Source organism: Syngnathus leptorhynchus, chromosome 16 (genome assembly GCF_054491065.1).
Source record: "Syngnathus leptorhynchus isolate UIUO chromosome 16, UIUO_Slep, whole genome shotgun sequence".
Classification (NCBI taxonomy): Eukaryota; Metazoa; Chordata; class Actinopteri; order Syngnathiformes; family Syngnathidae; genus Syngnathus; species Syngnathus leptorhynchus.
In genome coordinates this window covers 2914858-2930815 of record NC_141210.1, presented here as the reverse complement: position 1 = coordinate 2930815, position 15958 = coordinate 2914858, and the positions used below count along the sequence as shown (strand labels likewise).

The 15958-nt window shown below is 48.7% G+C and overlaps 5 protein-coding genes across 13 annotated transcripts; 3 read left to right on the top strand and 2 right to left on the bottom strand.

Annotated features, from left to right (window-relative positions):
- Positions 1 to 278: 278 nt before the first annotated feature.
- doc2a (double C2-like domains, alpha) lies at positions 279 to 2683 on the bottom strand. The gene is made up of 10 exons (XM_085934190.1): positions 2443 to 2683; positions 1984 to 2063; positions 1715 to 1789; positions 1486 to 1595; positions 1305 to 1431; positions 1163 to 1222; positions 820 to 1013; positions 663 to 744; positions 501 to 597; positions 279 to 415 (listed from the first exon to the last, which is right to left on the bottom strand). The coding sequence occupies exons 1-10, from the start codon at positions 2681 to 2683 to the stop codon at positions 279 to 281; spliced, it is 1203 nt and encodes a 400-aa protein (XP_085790316.1).
- A 1769-nt stretch (positions 2684 to 4452) lies between these two features.
- nupr1b (nuclear protein 1b) lies at positions 4453 to 5597 on the bottom strand. The gene is made up of 3 exons (XM_085934644.1): positions 5357 to 5597; positions 5043 to 5179; positions 4453 to 4731 (listed from the first exon to the last, which is right to left on the bottom strand). Exons 1-2 carry the CDS (start codon positions 5451 to 5453, stop codon positions 5052 to 5054), a joined length of 225 nt encoding a protein of 74 aa, XP_085790770.1. The 5' UTR covers positions 5454 to 5597; the 3' UTR covers positions 4453 to 4731; positions 5043 to 5051.
- A 539-nt stretch (positions 5598 to 6136) lies between these two features.
- On the top strand, positions 6137 to 8913 carry sgf29 (SAGA complex associated factor 29). 2 transcript variants are annotated; one of them, XM_085934643.1, is made up of 10 exons: positions 6137 to 6451; positions 6658 to 6732; positions 6806 to 6881; positions 6966 to 7038; positions 7286 to 7350; positions 7422 to 7551; positions 7708 to 7854; positions 8118 to 8153; positions 8234 to 8396; positions 8605 to 8913. In XM_085934643.1, exons 2-10 carry the CDS (start codon positions 6667 to 6669, stop codon positions 8719 to 8721), a joined length of 873 nt encoding a protein of 290 aa, XP_085790769.1. In that variant the 5' UTR covers positions 6137 to 6451; positions 6658 to 6666; the 3' UTR covers positions 8722 to 8913. The 2 variants fall into 2 exon arrangements, with proteins under 2 accessions (XP_085790769.1, XP_085790768.1); XM_085934642.1 differs by having other exon boundaries at positions 6139 to 6400.
- Positions 8914 to 9110: 197 nt separating this feature from the next.
- On the top strand, positions 9111 to 11619 carry nfatc2ip (nuclear factor of activated T cells 2 interacting protein). 3 transcript variants are annotated; one of them, XM_085934216.1, is made up of 9 exons: positions 9111 to 9204; positions 9855 to 9956; positions 10101 to 10161; positions 10237 to 10327; positions 10400 to 10489; positions 10601 to 10757; positions 10958 to 11102; positions 11184 to 11278; positions 11344 to 11619. In XM_085934216.1, the coding sequence occupies exons 1-9, from the start codon at positions 9193 to 9195 to the stop codon at positions 11503 to 11505; spliced, it is 915 nt and encodes a 304-aa protein (XP_085790342.1). In that variant the 5' UTR covers positions 9111 to 9192; the 3' UTR covers positions 11506 to 11619. The 3 variants fall into 3 exon arrangements, with proteins under 3 accessions (XP_085790342.1, XP_085790341.1, XP_085790343.1); XM_085934215.1 differs by having other exon boundaries at positions 10601 to 10799; XM_085934217.1 differs by lacking the exon at positions 9111 to 9204 and having other exon boundaries at positions 9864 to 9956; positions 10057 to 10161; positions 10601 to 10799.
- Positions 11620 to 11820: 201 nt separating this feature from the next.
- Positions 11821 to 15900, top strand: spns1 (SPNS lysolipid transporter 1, lysophospholipid). 6 transcript variants are annotated; one of them, XM_085933230.1, is made up of 14 exons: positions 11821 to 12046; positions 12535 to 12630; positions 12889 to 13110; positions 13182 to 13247; positions 13462 to 13598; positions 13727 to 13878; positions 13939 to 14005; positions 14080 to 14222; positions 14309 to 14461; positions 14564 to 14753; positions 14851 to 14916; positions 15012 to 15110; positions 15200 to 15368; positions 15444 to 15900. In XM_085933230.1, exons 3-14 carry the CDS (start codon positions 12897 to 12899, stop codon positions 15512 to 15514), a joined length of 1527 nt encoding a protein of 508 aa, XP_085789356.1. In that variant the 5' UTR covers positions 11821 to 12046; positions 12535 to 12630; positions 12889 to 12896; the 3' UTR covers positions 15515 to 15900. The 6 variants fall into 6 exon arrangements, with proteins under 6 accessions (XP_085789356.1, XP_085789358.1, XP_085789360.1 ...); XM_085933232.1 differs by having other exon boundaries at positions 12857 to 13110; XM_085933234.1 differs by having other exon boundaries at positions 12782 to 13110.
- Positions 15901 to 15958: the final 58 nt, after the last annotated feature.

Here is a 15958-nt window from a genome sequence, read left to right as displayed (position 1 = left end):
CAAAAGAGTAGAATACACCTTTTTTTCAGTTTAAAGTTTAAACAGACGTGCTTCGGTAGCAAGTCGTGGCATTTCATCACGATAACTGACTTTCAATGTGATAAAAAAAAAAAGTGGAAAGTATGGAAATCAGTTCGGCTATATGTGACATGAAATACAAAAACAAAGCGTTCTGGAGTGAGCAACTGTCTTTGTTTGCAATGGTCCGCTTCAGTTTCCGCTTGTTGATTTTTGTTGACATGACGCTCAGGTGACGCGTTGCCACCATCATGGCAACTTTAGTCATGGTTGGCACTTTTGGGCAGCTGATTGGTCAGGATGTGCCAGCGCTCTACCTGCTGGCCTTTGTTATTCAGGCAGTCTGTCCAATGGCGAAGGGCATCGCCCAGTGCGTGAGCGCCCAGACACACCCCGCCTACATGGGAAGCGAACGGACGTCCGTGCGGTCACTATTTGGCCTCGGCCGAGCATTTAGCCTATTAGCACCCTCAAAGTCTCACCAATGAAGTCGTTGGAACGTCCCAAGTCGTAGTCCCACACCGTCACCTCCAGGGTCTTGTTGGCCAGCTCCGACAATGACATCTCGTAGAAGAACTCCTTGCACAGCACACACGCACGTTGTCAGAAACACTCAAATTAATTATTGCATCTCTAATTAATACCTCATTAAATTCTGGGTTGAGGGTCTTTTTTATCACAGCAGTTTTATGTTTGGACTTCTTGTGGATGTCAGGCTTTAGGTATCTGTCAGAAGAACCGGCAACAGTTCAACATGCTGATTAGTATGTGCATGCTAATTGTGCAAATAAACGGGCCCACATTTTGACGTAGGGGTCGGAGAAGCCGTTGACGTCCATGGCTGCCAGGTGAGCGCAGCGCTTCACGCCCACACAGAGACCCCCGGCGCCATCCTCGTCCGGCTCGTCATCGCCGCCACAAGGCGGAGGCAAGAACTGCAGTGAGAGGAGAAGCCGACCTCGTTCCTCCAGACTGTGCAGCTGCTCATTCTCCCACTGAGGACGAGAGAATGATGTCATCAGTGGATTGACCCACTGATCATCTTGAGACACCTTTGACCCCCTTGAGCACGAAACAAATGGACAGTTGTGAAGAAATTCCAGTTGGTGAGCCAAATATTGACCACTACAAGTTGAGCTTTTACCTCTCGCAAGTAGCAGGAGATCCCTCGCAGAGCTTCACCCATGGTGCTGGGAGACGGCAGCTGCACACACACACACACACACACACAAAAATGAGGACGTGTTGAACTGTGTATGAGTGAGCACAAGTGAGTGCGAGTGTACCGGTGGAGGATGTTCTAAGCACGTATGGAAATGTTTGGTGTGGTATCCTTGGATTCTTTTGAGAGAAACCCGCGACTCGCCAATCAGCTCGTTGTGAGTCAGCTTGTCTTCGTCGCACACAGTCAGCCTGGAGATGGAAGAGTTCAAAAGTCCTAGTTGACACGTGGAGACGTGCACCCACCTTAGTGTCTTCCTGTTCATGTCTTGCTGCGTGATTCCCACGTAGGTCAGCGTCTCGTTCCACACGGGATTCAGAGAGTTGCGGATGGTCTTCGTCTTCAACTTGTTGGCCTGATGGCACATGTTAGCATCATTAGCATCATTCACAGCACTGGATATTTGGATCTTGGTGAATCCAATTTTTGGGGAAAAGCAGTGTTGTAGAACGTTGTAGTAAGTTGCGGTCTGACCTTGGAGGCACCGGGCAACAGATGAACTTTGACATAGGGATCAGCCAAGCCGTTGAAGTCCATCGGCTTCAGGCCCTGTAGGAAGCGGGTGCCCTTTAATGGCTGCTTCGCTAAACGGGGGAATATTCTCCAAACGTTTGAGGAACCCTGCCTTAAATGATCAGTTATATTGTTATGTCAAGTTGATATAATGTTTGACATAATTATAAGTCAATGTCTTTCTTCCTGTCACGTGATCCACGTGCGTGGACTTCCTGTTTGCGTCTTACCTTGGCTCTAATCACTGTGCAATGCAGCTGACTGGTCGCCTGTTCGTACCTCAGCTCAAACTCCAGAGTTCCCAATTCTGCTGCTCACACAAAGAAACACATCCTACACTCACATCATATCAGTGCGTCAAGTTCGGTGTGAGACTTTGTACACCATGGTGCGTACGTGCTGTAATCTAGCATCTGCTAGCGGCTATCTTCTAGCACATAGCTAAGCAAAGCTCTCTTAACTTGGTTGGTTAAATCTTTGTGTATCGATCTCATAGTATCGGAGCATTGTGACTTAATGTGTCACATTTGTTGGTGTGACCTTTGACAACCGTTCCAGTTCCTCACGTAAAAGTTGAATTGAAAAAAAAAATCACGTGCTAACACACAGCGGCATGCTAATTTAGCATGCTGTGCATGCCACATAGCCTGTTAGCTCAGCCGCACACACGAAATGACGGGGATCCTCACTGGAGTCGTCGCTGTCTGAGCCGACGGGGTCCACTGACGTGCCTGCGTCCCCGTCCCCCTGCAGGCCGCACGCCGTCTCGGAGGGGCCGAGACCTGACGGCGACCTGGGTGAGGTGGGCGAGCGGCGGGGAAAGTAGTCCGAGATCTGGCGAATGGGGCGGATGGGGCCCGGACACACGTCAATGGCCATGTGCTCTCGGATGGAGATGCTCAGCTTCTTCTTGGTCCTCCTCGTGCTCATTCGGCCTGAAAACAAACTACTTGCCCATTGATTGAATTCTTTCTTCCAAATGTGAGATTGATGTTCAAAACTAAATGAGATGAATGCAGATCTGTCAATCAAAACAGATCACCTGTGGATTGGTTCAGAAGTTTTCAGTCAGTTTGGTCGCGGGTGGGAGTGAGACTTTGTTGTCCGCAATGAAGTCATATGACTGCTCGTGCTGGCATAACATACCATGACGCCCATAAAAAAATTGCCCGTCTCAGATCTCATGAAAGGATTGACTGGCTCGCTCGTATCTCGGCGACCATTCACAGCATCCTCAGATGTCTCCTTCCCTGCTCGTTTTCACACTCCCCTTTCATGATCTCCTTCGAATCCTGATTGACGGCTTTGCGTGTGTGCGTGCATGTGACATGTTGAAAGTTTTGCTGGTCTGCCTCCACCTCAAGTGAGCTCCACACGGGGACGCTCCAAAATAAGCAAGTGGAGGTGAATTGCAGCTGCTTAACGAGTTGCAAATGATGTTTTATGAAATCATCAGCGCTTGCCACAAGTAAGTACAGAAGAGAAGAGCACATTTCAAAGGTCTTGTCGCACATTTGCTTCAATCGTCCATCAGTAATATCACGAGTGGATCACAACACATCATATCAGTCCACGTATTGCAGTTAAACATGCTTATTGCGCTCGGGTGACCAGTGTGTGTGTGTGTGTGTGTGTGTGTGTGTGTGTGTGTGTGTGTGTGTGTGTGTGTGTGTGTGTTACCTTGTTAAGATGATGCCAATGAAGCCAAAGCAAGTGGAGTCCAGCTGATCAGGGTGTCAACTGTCTAACAGGTGGCTGTTTAAGCCAACGGTGGCATCCAGCAAAGGGGGAAGCAGTGAGGGAGGGGGGTAAGCAGATGGGAGGGATGTTCACACCTTTTTTTTTCATAAGCTTGTGTGCTCTTGCGACTGTTTTCTTTCCATCCTGTGAGGAGGAGGAGGAGGCTCTTCCTTTTATCGTGATTCCCCCCCCCCCCCCCTCTCAACACACTCGCCCTCACTACAAAACCCCCATTTGCAGAGCCTTGGGGGGTGTCGGAGTAAACCTCGCATCTGTCTTCCTCCTCTTCATCCTCTGTGTAATTTGTGTTTAATGATAGTTAATGATACATGTATGCATCCAACACACACACACACACACGGGAGGTGCTTCTTCCTCCCAGCCATCACTGCACTAAGCTCACAATAATGCCAACAGTTTTTCAAAATATACTGATACTGTATATTATGAATTATTATTATGTTTACATGTTTATTTCAAACACATTCCCTTGAGCTGTATCAGCTTGTTTTCAGGGAGTTTTGAGTATGTATGTGCGTGCGAGTGCATGTGTGTGTTGGGTGGAGTCCGTGGAGAGGGAGGATGGCCTTGGTTGAATTCTCATCATTCTTGTCCTTGCTGAATCCCCCCCCCCCCTCCCCTCTTCAACACACCACCCATTTATGGGCTGGCTGTTGCTGTGTTCCTGGGCATAAGGAACGGGGTCAAAGATCAGATGCTGTAGGTGACTTTAATAAGAGCCCTTGCTGCCCGCATGAGTGACACGCAGACAGAAACATGGAACAAACTTCGAGTTGAGCTAGAAAAGGTAACAAAGGCCATAAAATGGAAGTCGTCTCTGTCAAATGAACGAGGACCCACGCCCACTTATGCAATATCTTGACCTCTGTACGACTTCAATGTGCCAGTGTGGAAAATTTGTCAGAAATTGCGTGGAATAACAGAACGTGATGATCAATCCAGCAGAGGGCAGTGTTGTTCACATTAGATTTATTGTTTCTCTTTTGTCAACAACCATTTGAAAACTTTATTCCAAAATCCACCTTATCAACACCCAAATGTACCCGCTGCTAACACGCGCGCCATCGTTGCGGGTGGGAGGGGCTTGGGTGCTTGGTGAGGGTCACACGCAGCCGATGTCATCGTCAGGACGCACGTAGGCGTCGGGACGGACAAACTTGGGCGCTCCCGTGCCGTGGTCAGAACAGGTCGTGTCCGCTTTAGCCGTCAGACGGGTCCTGGGGGGGGCACAATCACGTTCAAGTTAAATACTCCTCCCCAGTGCAATAAATTCAAATGCAATCAATACTTCGTTAAACTGTTTTGTTACGTGCTTCTGAAAGAAAAAAAGAGAAGTCGCACTGTATGGTGAAAAAGCTTTTTTCAAGAGAATTCACTCAACAAGTACTTTTGATGCTAGTTTATTAGCCTTTAATAGACGTGGCCTATTAAATAATGTCAGGAACTTGACCGCTTGAGAGCATCTGGCCATGGGAGGGAGGGAGGGAGGCAGCATATTAAAGTAAGAAAAAAAAAAAAACGGTCTGACCTTTGACTTTCACTCTTTGCTCTTCTTTTCGCTGTTTTGAAGTTTCTCGACTATCTTGCGTTCGTGTCCAGTCGGGTTGTGCCTGTTGGTGTTGTCACTGGCCTCCTTCTTCGAGCGGCCTTTACGCGACGCCCCTTCTGTTGATGTCATCATCGCCAGCGCAACACCGAGAAAAACAACAGCAGAAACAACGTTCAACCCTCCATTTTCTCCTCCATAGAATTTATCCCAGGTGCCTTTGAGTAAAATGCGCGCTGGCGACCAGGACTCAGAAATACAACAATGGTGATCATAATAATGATGAAGATGTGGACCTGTATACTTATCACTGAGGTTGTAGTAGTCGTACTGGTCGTAGTACTCGTCCTCGAAGTTGGTGGGATTCAAGTTCTTGACGTCCACGTGACTCATGACTGCTGCTGCTTTTCTTGTCTCTCGCAGGAAAAACTAAACAAACTGACTGGCTGTGCTCTGGATCGCTCTGCTCTGGCGTTTTCTCTGCCTGCGTGTTTGTGTTCAGTGGCGCTTTTATGGGACAGTCCAGTTCCTCCCCCCTGGGCTTCTCCAAGCCGCTATTTTGCTGGAAACTTCCAGGCTCCTCCTGCTATTGCATCAGTTGTGCATCAGGCCTTCCTTTCCAACAACGAGGACAAAAAAAGCAAATATGTCAGCCAGACAAAGTTTTCATCAGACTTTGTCATGTCCTTGGGTAGTATTCATAGTCCAAGTTTTTGATGACATGCAGAAATCCATCAATCAAGAGTTTTCCAACAACCCATGTTTTTTTTCATTTTGCTTTGCGATCGAAGGTCGAGCATTTCAAGTCCAATGAAAACCAATGATTATTAGTTTTATCTCATCGCCGCCCCACAATGACCCACAAACATCCAACGAACTTATCAGTTAAAAAACCAGGACGAGGTCACTGACAAATGTATGCGCGCTCAGTGTTTGCGAGTCACAGCTGCATTGGCAGAGAAGCAGGTCACACAAGATAAGATAGTTTGTGCTTTGCTGCCGACGTTGACATTTATACTTGGTGAATAACACGCATGCAGAACGTGCTCACGTGTGCAAAAAAAGAATCGACACGTTGGCTCCAATGCCAGTGTACAAAGTCCAAGCATTCCGACTTGGACATTTTACAACTTTTTTTTTTTTACGTGTGGTCACTGTGGTGTAACTGTTATTGAGCTCAGTTCGACAGTTAACGTGGTCGTCGGTGCGTGTTAGCGTCCAGCAGGCGGCGGTGTGCCCGCGCGTATGTGTTTTGACGGCAGGGGAAAAAAAAGACGAAGAAGCCGCTCAGCGGAAGTTAGGGAAAACGAAGCTAACGCGCTAACAAGCGGATAATCTTTGTAAGGTTAATTTGCAACCTTACGTCGTTTGATGCTTTTGTGCCAATCAAAGCAAGTGTTGTCTGATTTAAAGTAATGGCATATACATGCGTACGGTTTTGTTTTATTCTGTTTCGTGGTCCTGGCGAACACGAGCTTAGCATGGGTTACTAGCTCATTTAAACGAAGAGCTGGAAAATAACGCTCGTCATTTAGAGCGTATAATATTATAATTATAACCTTTTTTTATTCAAAAGTACAAGTGCTATTGTATGTAGTTGCAGGAGATGTCAGCAGATACTAAGATCGCTGAGCTGCTCACTGAACTCCATCAACTCATCAGACACACGCAGGTCAGCTTGCACAGTGTCATTTGTGTGTTTGCACGTCTGATCACATGGTCAAATACGTGCACGTGTTTTTCAGGAGGAGCGGTCACGCAGCGAACACAACCTGCTCAACATCCACAAAACCCACGAAAGGATGCAAACGGAAAACAAAAGTCAGTGGGCCTCTTTGTTTCTTGGCGATCAACACTGCACGTTCAGCACGTATTTGACATGAACGTGCACTTGTTGTACCGCAGCGTCGCCGTACTACCGCACCAAGTTGAGAGGACTTTACACCACTGCCAAGGCCGACGCGGAGGCGGAGTGTGGGTCGGTTGACTCGTGTTGTCATGGCAAGCATTGACACCTGTAAACCATTGTCATGGTAACGCATGGCAAACACGTCACGTATTGTCACAGAAACAATTGTCACGGTGTAACACGAATGTGTAACGTCATGATGGGGACAGTAAGTTGCAATAGTAGTTGTCATGGTAATGACTGACAATGTGGAAGGCGTTGCAACAAATGACAAGAGTGTTGCCATGTTAACCGTTGAAGTTTGTCTCACTTTTAGGATCCTGCGTCGTGCACTGGACAAAATAGCCGAGATCAAGTCGTTATTGGAGGAGCGAAGGATCGGTGCGTACGCACCTGCGTCCCGTCCTGCCCTCGGCGTCCGCTCAGCTCATCACACTTGTCGTCTGTTGCAGCTGCCAAGATGGCCGGAGTTTACAGCGACAGCGACCCCCCCAGGAAGACCATGCGACGTGGCGTCCTCATGACGCTTCTCCAGCAGTCAGCCATGACACTGCCGCTCTGGATTGGCAAGCCTGGCGAGAGGTGCTGCAGCACGCCCTTTTGACGTGCTTATTGCTGCTTTGCAGTGAATCCCGCCTACATTCTTGAAAAGCTAACTCCAGCTGAAATGTCAAAACGTAGCTTATGCTGCTGTTTTTGTCAGTCCATGAAATATTTATTGTCTGTCCATCTTTTCAGCCCGCCCCCTCTGTGTGGGGCAACGCCCGCCAGCGGCGACTATGTGGCCAAGCAGGGAGACAAGGTGGCGGCCAGGGTCAAGGCAGTGGACGGAGACGAGCAATGGATCCTGGCTGAGGTTGTGAGCTACAGCCATGCTGCAAACAAGTGAGCGCCTCGCCTCCTCTGGCCTCTTTCGTTTCCGATTTCCTGTGATGGATCCAGTCCAAGTAATGGTGTGGCAAGAGTTCACAATAATTCAAATCTGTGTTGCCCTCCATCTAGTGGTCAACACTGATATTACAACGGATAACTCCATAACACTTGTTTTGTGGTGACTCCACTTTGACATTCATGATTGAACATATGCGTGCTCTCTGCTCATGCAATTATGAACAAGCCAAACCACACCATTTGTAACCTCTTGTCAGGTACGAGGTGGACGACATCGATGAAGAAGGCAAAGAGTGAGTACGTCACCCGCAGGAAGTTTGTCACCCACGCTGGTGGAAACTGATGTCACTTCCTGTGTGTGCGCTTGCATCAGGCGACACACTCTGAGCAGGCGTCGCATCATCCCGCTGCCGCAATGGAAGGCCAACCCAGAAACGGACCCCGAGGCGCTTTTCAGCAAAGACCAGCTGGTGCTCGCCCTTTACCCGCAGACCACCTGCTTCTACCGCGCCCTCATACACGCCCCACCGCACAGGGTCAGTCGCGCACACGCACGGGCACACGCGCACACAGGCTATATGACCCTTGCAGGTCGACTTGGATCAACCGTTGGCTCTTTCACTACTTTTTGCTCAAGGCTCAAATTTACCACAAGTGATCTGGGATGATGATTTTAAAATGCTTTGAAAAACGCTGTGAGAAAAAAAGTGAATTATTGTTGTGCTTTGTCACGGTGGTGTGCAGCCCCAGGACGACTACTCGGTGCTGTTCGAGGACACGTCGTACGCCGACGGGTACTCACCGCCTCTCAACGTGGCTCAACGTTACGTGGTAGCCTGCAAGGAGAACAAGAAGAAGTAAAAGCAAACCAAAGTGCGCAAGACGTCGTCGCACATCACCTTCGCCTAAAACTTTACCTAGTGGCAAAGCAAGGAAGTGCATTCTGCCAAAAGAAACATTTGGGTTTTTTTTTTAATTGCAACGAAATATGTCATAAATATTAACTGTAAATAGTAAAATATGTGTGAAATTGTTTTTTAACATTAAAGGATACAAAATGAGCCATGTTTTTGTCAATATGCACATTATATAAGCACAATTTATGCATTCCAGTGAATTTTAGTGCACGGATGTCGATGCACTTCTTAAAAGTCCTATCTCACAATTTGGTCAATTTAGTAGTAGTAGTTAAATATCTGTCAGTACACGAGTGGGTGCTATTTTAACAAAAGCACAAGTATGCAGGACATTTTCGCAACGGCGGATTGCACTGAAGGCAGCACGGCGCAAGTTCGTGAACGCGTCAATGACGTGTCCGCGATAAAACACAAGATGGCGGACTCGGTGAGTTTGTCTCTCAACTTGTTTGATTATAAAGCAGAAACAACCACATAAACTCCAGAAACTGTTCTTGACATTACGGAGTTCGATGTTTAATTAGAGCATAGCCGTATTTTTGTCGTCAAAGTGATGTTAACAGTCAAAGTAGCATGTAGCTAGCCCAAGATAACTTCAGAAGCCCTCAGCTTCGCTTTTAGGCATCACAGGAAAACATGCGCAAATAAACAATTAAAACCGTAATCTGAGCTAATAATTTTTTTCCCCCTTTGCGTTGCAATCTCCAAAGATCCAAGCCTGACCCCTAACCCAAGATTTCAGACAGTTTATACGCAATGAGAACACTAATCTGCAAAAGAAAATGTCCCTCATTACCCCAAATTATCCTCTCGGTTTGGGACAAAAAAAATTGATATATTATTTTTTAATCATCTAGACCAATATCAATGAGGCACGAAGAAAATGTTGTTCAAGATTTGTCACTATTTTTTTAAGAAAGTATCTGTATTTTCTATTTGATATATCATCTGGAATCAAAGTGCATAATTATCCTGCCAATGATGTCACAGCATGCTAGCAGTTGATAGCGTGTGGCAGTAGGTGATTAATCAGAAAATGCCATTTCCTTCCTGTCATGTGGCATATCCGTCAACCAGCTCTCTGACGACGACTCGGCGGTGGCGGTCAAGCCGGCGCCCAAACGCCGTCGCATCTTAGACTCTGCAGCCATTGTCCCCGTGCCCATCTACTCTAACAAGGTCAGTTCAAATGATAAATAATAAAAGCCACTGCAATGACTTCAATTCACATTTAATTGTATTCAGTTTGAAGGGAAATAAACGTCAAGTTATTGTTCAGGCCAGGAGTGCAATGATGCCGCTGAATGTTTGGCTGTCTTCAAGGTGAACAGCAGCCTACGACTGAAGGCGAAGATTCCAGTCTTGATGGAATATGAAAAAATAGGTCAGAGGGGGCCAGGAAGATGTTGCTTGTGCCAATGACAAATTTCAATACCACTTTTGCTCTTTTTCTCCGCAGACAACAGTGATGTGGACAAACTGTGGTCGCCGACAGCGAGTCAGAAAAAGCTCAGTATCACCATCAGTGACTCTGATGACGAACAGGAAGTGTATGTGCACATCAGCAAGTAGTGCACGCACACACGTGGACAATTCATCATGTGTGTGTGTGTTTGTGTCAGAAAGGAAGAAAGTCCCTCGCTGTCTTCTCCCCCTCCGCCGGCAGACATTCCCTTCCAGAAACCGTCACGACACTCCAAGAAGAAGATAAAGTGAGTAACCTTCTTGCATATGTGGGGCTGCAAGACGCTGCACATTATTAAAATTTTGCTACTTTGTTGCGCAACATCAATAAAACCATGGTGTGTGTGTGTGCACGTCAGCGAGGTAGACAGGAAGCTGCGTGCCGTGAACGCCGTCTTCTCCCCCAATGGTGTATCCACCAGGGGGCGACGACGTGACCTTCTACAGCAGGATGCTGACGACGTGATCATCATGACGGAGACTGGGCTGCGGTCATGTGACCAGCAGGTGCTGAAGGTGCGATGTCGCACTGATATCTACAAGTTGCCCGTCACGGTGGTACGTGCGCACACACGCTGGCTGCGTTCAATCACTTGAGTCAAGTCAATCAACAATCAATCAATTATTCAACCTTCTTGAAAGTAGACTGATAATTTTTGACAGACTTTTGCCAACATCTGCTTGTGCCTCAAAATGTCCCCCGCGGTGCACCCCAGAGCACATCGGTGGGCCAGATGCTGAATCAGTTGGCGGACATCTTGGGCGTGCCAGCCTTCCGCCTGCGGCTGCTGAGGGAGGAGGCGGAGCTTTCTTCCGAGGCCAATGTGGGCGACTTGGGCCTGGACATTGCTGACATCTTGGGTGAGTCACATGTCAAGTCTTTTGTCAAACCTGTCCAATGCCAGCCTGTCATGTATTGATGTTTGTTGTGTGTGTGTCTAGAATGCGTCGTCATGGCGACGGATGAGAGCCCGGTCATCACGGTGCGTCTGCAGGGCAAAGACCGAGATTCCACGCGGGACTTCTCCGTGCACAAAGTTTGTAACCGCCAACACTTCCTACCAGTCTGGTTCACTGGGATAACAGCTAATGGGTGTCGTAGGAGGCGGAGCTTGGCGGCATTTTCTCGCAGTACGTGTCTGCGCTCCCCGACGCCACCAAACAGAAAGTCAAGTTTCACTTTGATGGCTGCAATGTGACGGAAGGACAGACGCCAGCGCAGCTGCACATGGAGGACGGAGACATCATTGAGGTGTGGACGTGACGCCGACAAAAGCACTGCCGCCTTCACTTGTCAATGCTGGGGAAACAAAATCACTGTATTTTTAAGAACATTTTGTTTGTACTCTGGATGACATTAAAGACATTTTTTGGTTAATTGTTGCCTTGTAAAAAATATGCGCACGTTGGGGAATTGTTCATAAAGAGCTATTCAACAAAGCAAAACAATATTATATTTAAAGCAAAGGCAAGGATTGTTTATTCACACAGAAACATATTTGGTAATCAACTTAGTCGATGAGGAAAGGCTCAAAACGTCAGCTTGTTTGGGTCACGTGGGTCAACTTTGCCTCAGCTGTCAGATGGGGACACGTGACAGTCCGTCACGTGAGCTGTGAACCGGAAGTTGACTGCAAAGCATCATGGCGGCAGCAACCAAATGGAATTTGTGAGATTTTCCACTCGCCACAAACTTTTCTCGGCGGGCGACAACAAGAAGAAAGAAACAAAAACATGTTTGTTTAACAACCTCGGGGAGTTTAAGTCCGAAGTGGACGAAAGCGTCTGAGTCGTCGCATTTGGAGGTAAATACAAGTTTCTCACCCCCCCCCCTGTTTATTTTGGGCTTTTCGATGGCGCAATAGCAACACATTAGAACATATGTCGACATGATCAACATTAAGCTCAGGCGGTCGTCTATTTATAATAATAATAATTTTAATTTTGTTATGGTGTTTATCGGATTCGCTCGTATCTGGCGCCAGTGACGTCACACGTTTGTGATTTGTTGATTGCAAATTCTTACGCGCTTACAAGCACATAATTAATTATCTTACACTTCGTAACAGTTGGTGACATAGCCCAGGGCAAAAGGGCCAATAATTCCTTTGGAAATTCTATCTATAAAAGTGATTTAATGACTACATCTGTGATAATTTTTTTACATGTTGATCCGGGGGGAAAAAAAAGAAAAGTAAAGGTCACCCGTATCGTCAGGTGGGAAATAAGCCATGTTGATGAGCGAATGATTTCCCGTTAAAGCCGACCAGTCACATGCTTTCATTTCTGCAAGGAACGCGTCCAAACAGTCCTCCAAGATACGCCTATCTCTGATGCAACTCGTGACTTTGCTTCTTCAAGACGCTGCGCCGTCAGGCCACTTGATTAGGTACACATGCTTCAAACATGCATCATATGCAAATCTACTTGTAGGTCCATATACTAGTACACTGTGTGTCCTCACTAGTAAAGCCTTTCTGCACATCAGTGGAATGACAGACTACTGAGTCATGGTTTTTTTTTTTTTACCCCCACTGAAGTCATTCTATTACTGGTGAGGACAAAGAGGATACTAGTGCATGACCTAAAGCTGGATCTCCTTGATGTGGCTGTAGCTAATTGCATGAGCTGGCTGTCATTGCCCCAGCGGCCGCCATGTCCGCGGACGCGCCTGCATCGGAGGCAGCGCCGTTTTTGTCTGACGATAGCGAGGTGGCGTCAGCTGAGGAGGAGGAAGTGGAAGTGCAGCATCGGGATGCGGCGCAGGATGAGGAACTTAGCGGCGTGACACCAGTGCGTGCTGTGCTGACTGTCCTGGTCCTGTGCTACGTTAACCTGCTTAACTACATGGACAGATTCACCATCGCAGGTACGAGCGTGCACACGCAAATGTACACACGGCACGCAGGTCGCACACTGATGATGTCATATGCCCGGCAGGTGTGCTTCCCGACATTGAGCGTTATTTTGGAATCGATGACAGCAAATCGGGTCTGCTCCAGACGGGTGAGAGCACGTCCGACGTAGTGTACGTGGATGCCGCCTTCAGCGCTCAACTGGACGTGGACCATGTTGGATGTGGAACATGGCTGAAACGGGGGCGGGCGATTCGCCTCCTGAAGTTGTTGCCACATCCAACATGGTCAAAATGTCGACGCAAGATTGAGCGCTGTGGCGGATGTGGCCGGTGACCTCACTCCCAGCTGCCTCTGGTTTCCAGTTTTCATCTGCAGTTACATGTTCCTGGCGCCGCTCTTCGGTTACCTGGGCGATCGCTACAACCGCAAGTTGATCATGAGCGTGGGCATTACTTTCTGGTCCATTGTCACGCTGGCCAGCTCCTACACGCCCAAGGAGGTCAGCGGCAACCTTTGCAAACTTGCCATTTGTCCTCCTCCATGTTGTCCTTGCTTGTGTGCTCAATGGGCGAGTTGGCCCGTGCGGGCGGTGACGACGAGTGCCTGTGTTTTTTTTTTTGCTTTCAGCACTTCTGGGCGCTGCTGCTGACGCGGGGCTTGGTGGGCGTAGGCGAGGCCAGTTACTCCACCATTGCGCCCACCATCATCGCCGACCTCTACGTCAAGGACCGCCGCACCAACATGCTGTCTGTCTTCTACTTTGCCATTCCTGTCGGCAGGTAGGAGCGCCGACGTGCGCCTTCATTTCCGCCAGTGACATGGTCTCGCTTTCTCCACAGTGGCCTGGGCTACATCGTGGGCTCCCAAGTCAGCAACGTGGCCAAGGACTGGCACTGGGCTCTGAGGGTGCGTCCGTGTCTGTGTGTCCGTGTGTGTGTGCCTGTGCTTGCTGTTATCGAAGCGCACTGGCTTTGTCACAGGTGACGCCGGGATTAGGTCTGGTGGCTGTGCTGCTTCTGGTCCTGGTGGTGCAGGAGCCCAAACGCGGTGCCGTAGAAGCTCGGTCCGAACATCAGCTTCATCACAGCAGCTGGACGGAGGATCTGCGAGCGCTGAGCAGGAAGTAGGTGCGCCGGCCGCCTGGGCTTGCCCCCGTTTGCTAAATGCTAACCCGATGCGCTTTCTCTATTTGTGGCGGTTCACTGGCAGCCCGAGCTTCGTGCTGTCCACGTTGGGCTTCACGGCCGTGGCCTTCGTCACGGGCTCCCTGGCGCTGTGGGCACCCACCTTCCTGTTCAGGGCGGCTATGTTTACGGGTGAACGGGCACCCTGTCAGGAAGCTCACTGCTCATCCTCGGACAGGTGAGCCCTTGGGGGAGGGGCTGTCGCTCGGAATTGAGATGTAACGTTTTTTTTCTGGACTGGCCCATTTCTCTCATAACTTTTGTGACTTTGTGCCCGCAGTCTGATTTTCGGCGCCATCACATGCGTGACGGGCGTGCTGGGAGTGGCCAGCGGAGTCCAGATCAGCCGTCGGCTCCGAAGCCGAACGCCGCGTGCCGACCCGCTGGTATGCGCTGCCGGCCTACTGCTCTCTGCGCCCTTCCTCTACCTCGCTGTGGTCTGCGCCCAGGCCAGCACCGTCGCCACTTATGTGAGTAGAGCGTAGTAGACCACCTCTGCCGCTTGTCATCCGGCGCTCGCCACCGGTTTGTTGTTTGGAATGAAGACAAACGTTGCGTCCTGCACAGGTGTTTATCTTCCTGGGCGAGACCTTCCTGTCCATGAACTGGGCCATCGTGGCCGACATTCTGCTGGTCAGTGCCGTGACTTGAAGCACGTTTCCTCTCTTCTCCCGCCTTATTCTTCTACTTACATGCTTGTATTTCTTTTTTGTTGTTGTTGTTGTTAGTATGTGGTGGTTCCCACGCGGCGCTCCACCGCCGAGGCATTTCAGATCGTCATCTCGCATCTTCTTGGAGATGCCGGAAGTCCTTATCTCATCGGAGTGGTACGCGTGCTCTCCATCTTGTCACACGCAATTCTATTTTTTTTTTTTTTTGTCTTGTGGGATTATCTAGCGCCGCTGTTTTCTTTCAGGTGTCGGACTCCTTGAGGAAACGGGATTCCTTCCTGTGGCAGTTTCGCTCGCTTCAACTTTCTCTGCTACTGTGCGCCTTCGTGGCCGTCGGGGGGGGAGCCTTCTTCCTGGCCACTGCCCTCTTCATCGAGCGAGATCGTCAACGAGCAGAGAACTTTACCCCCACAGGTGGTTTAGCACGCTCGCTCACGCGCATCACGTCACGCGACGGTGGCAACATGATGTGACTCGGTGTGTCCGCAGATGACGAGCCCATCCGGGTGCCCAAAAGTGGGCGGTCCACTCTGGTTCCAGTGTCCAGCGTTCTGATTTGACTGGATACCAGCCGTCTTTTCCCAGTGGGAGGGAGGAGCCGCTGATATTTTTATCTTTTTTTTTTTTTTTTTTATTTGAGACGAGTCCAGCAATGAACTCTAATGACTCCACATCTCCAGAAAAAGGCTTTTTTTTTTTTTTTTTTTTATATATATAAGAAAAGACCACTTTTAGGATACTCAACTGCTTGTGCGGTCTTTTAGGATACTAGTCTTGACCTTTCTTAACTTGCTGTGTATCCGCTTCTGTTAAGGTGTTCAACTTTCTGCTCTTGTAGTTTACCGGTGTTTGTCATTTTCCCACCTGCGGCCTCGGTGGCTGCCCGCTTTGCTAACTGGCTTTTTAGATCAACCGAATAAACCAAGATAACTTGTTTACTCCTTCATTTATGTCACTTGTTTGGACGAGACTGCGTCTTGTTGCTAGTCACCTATTAGGTGCTT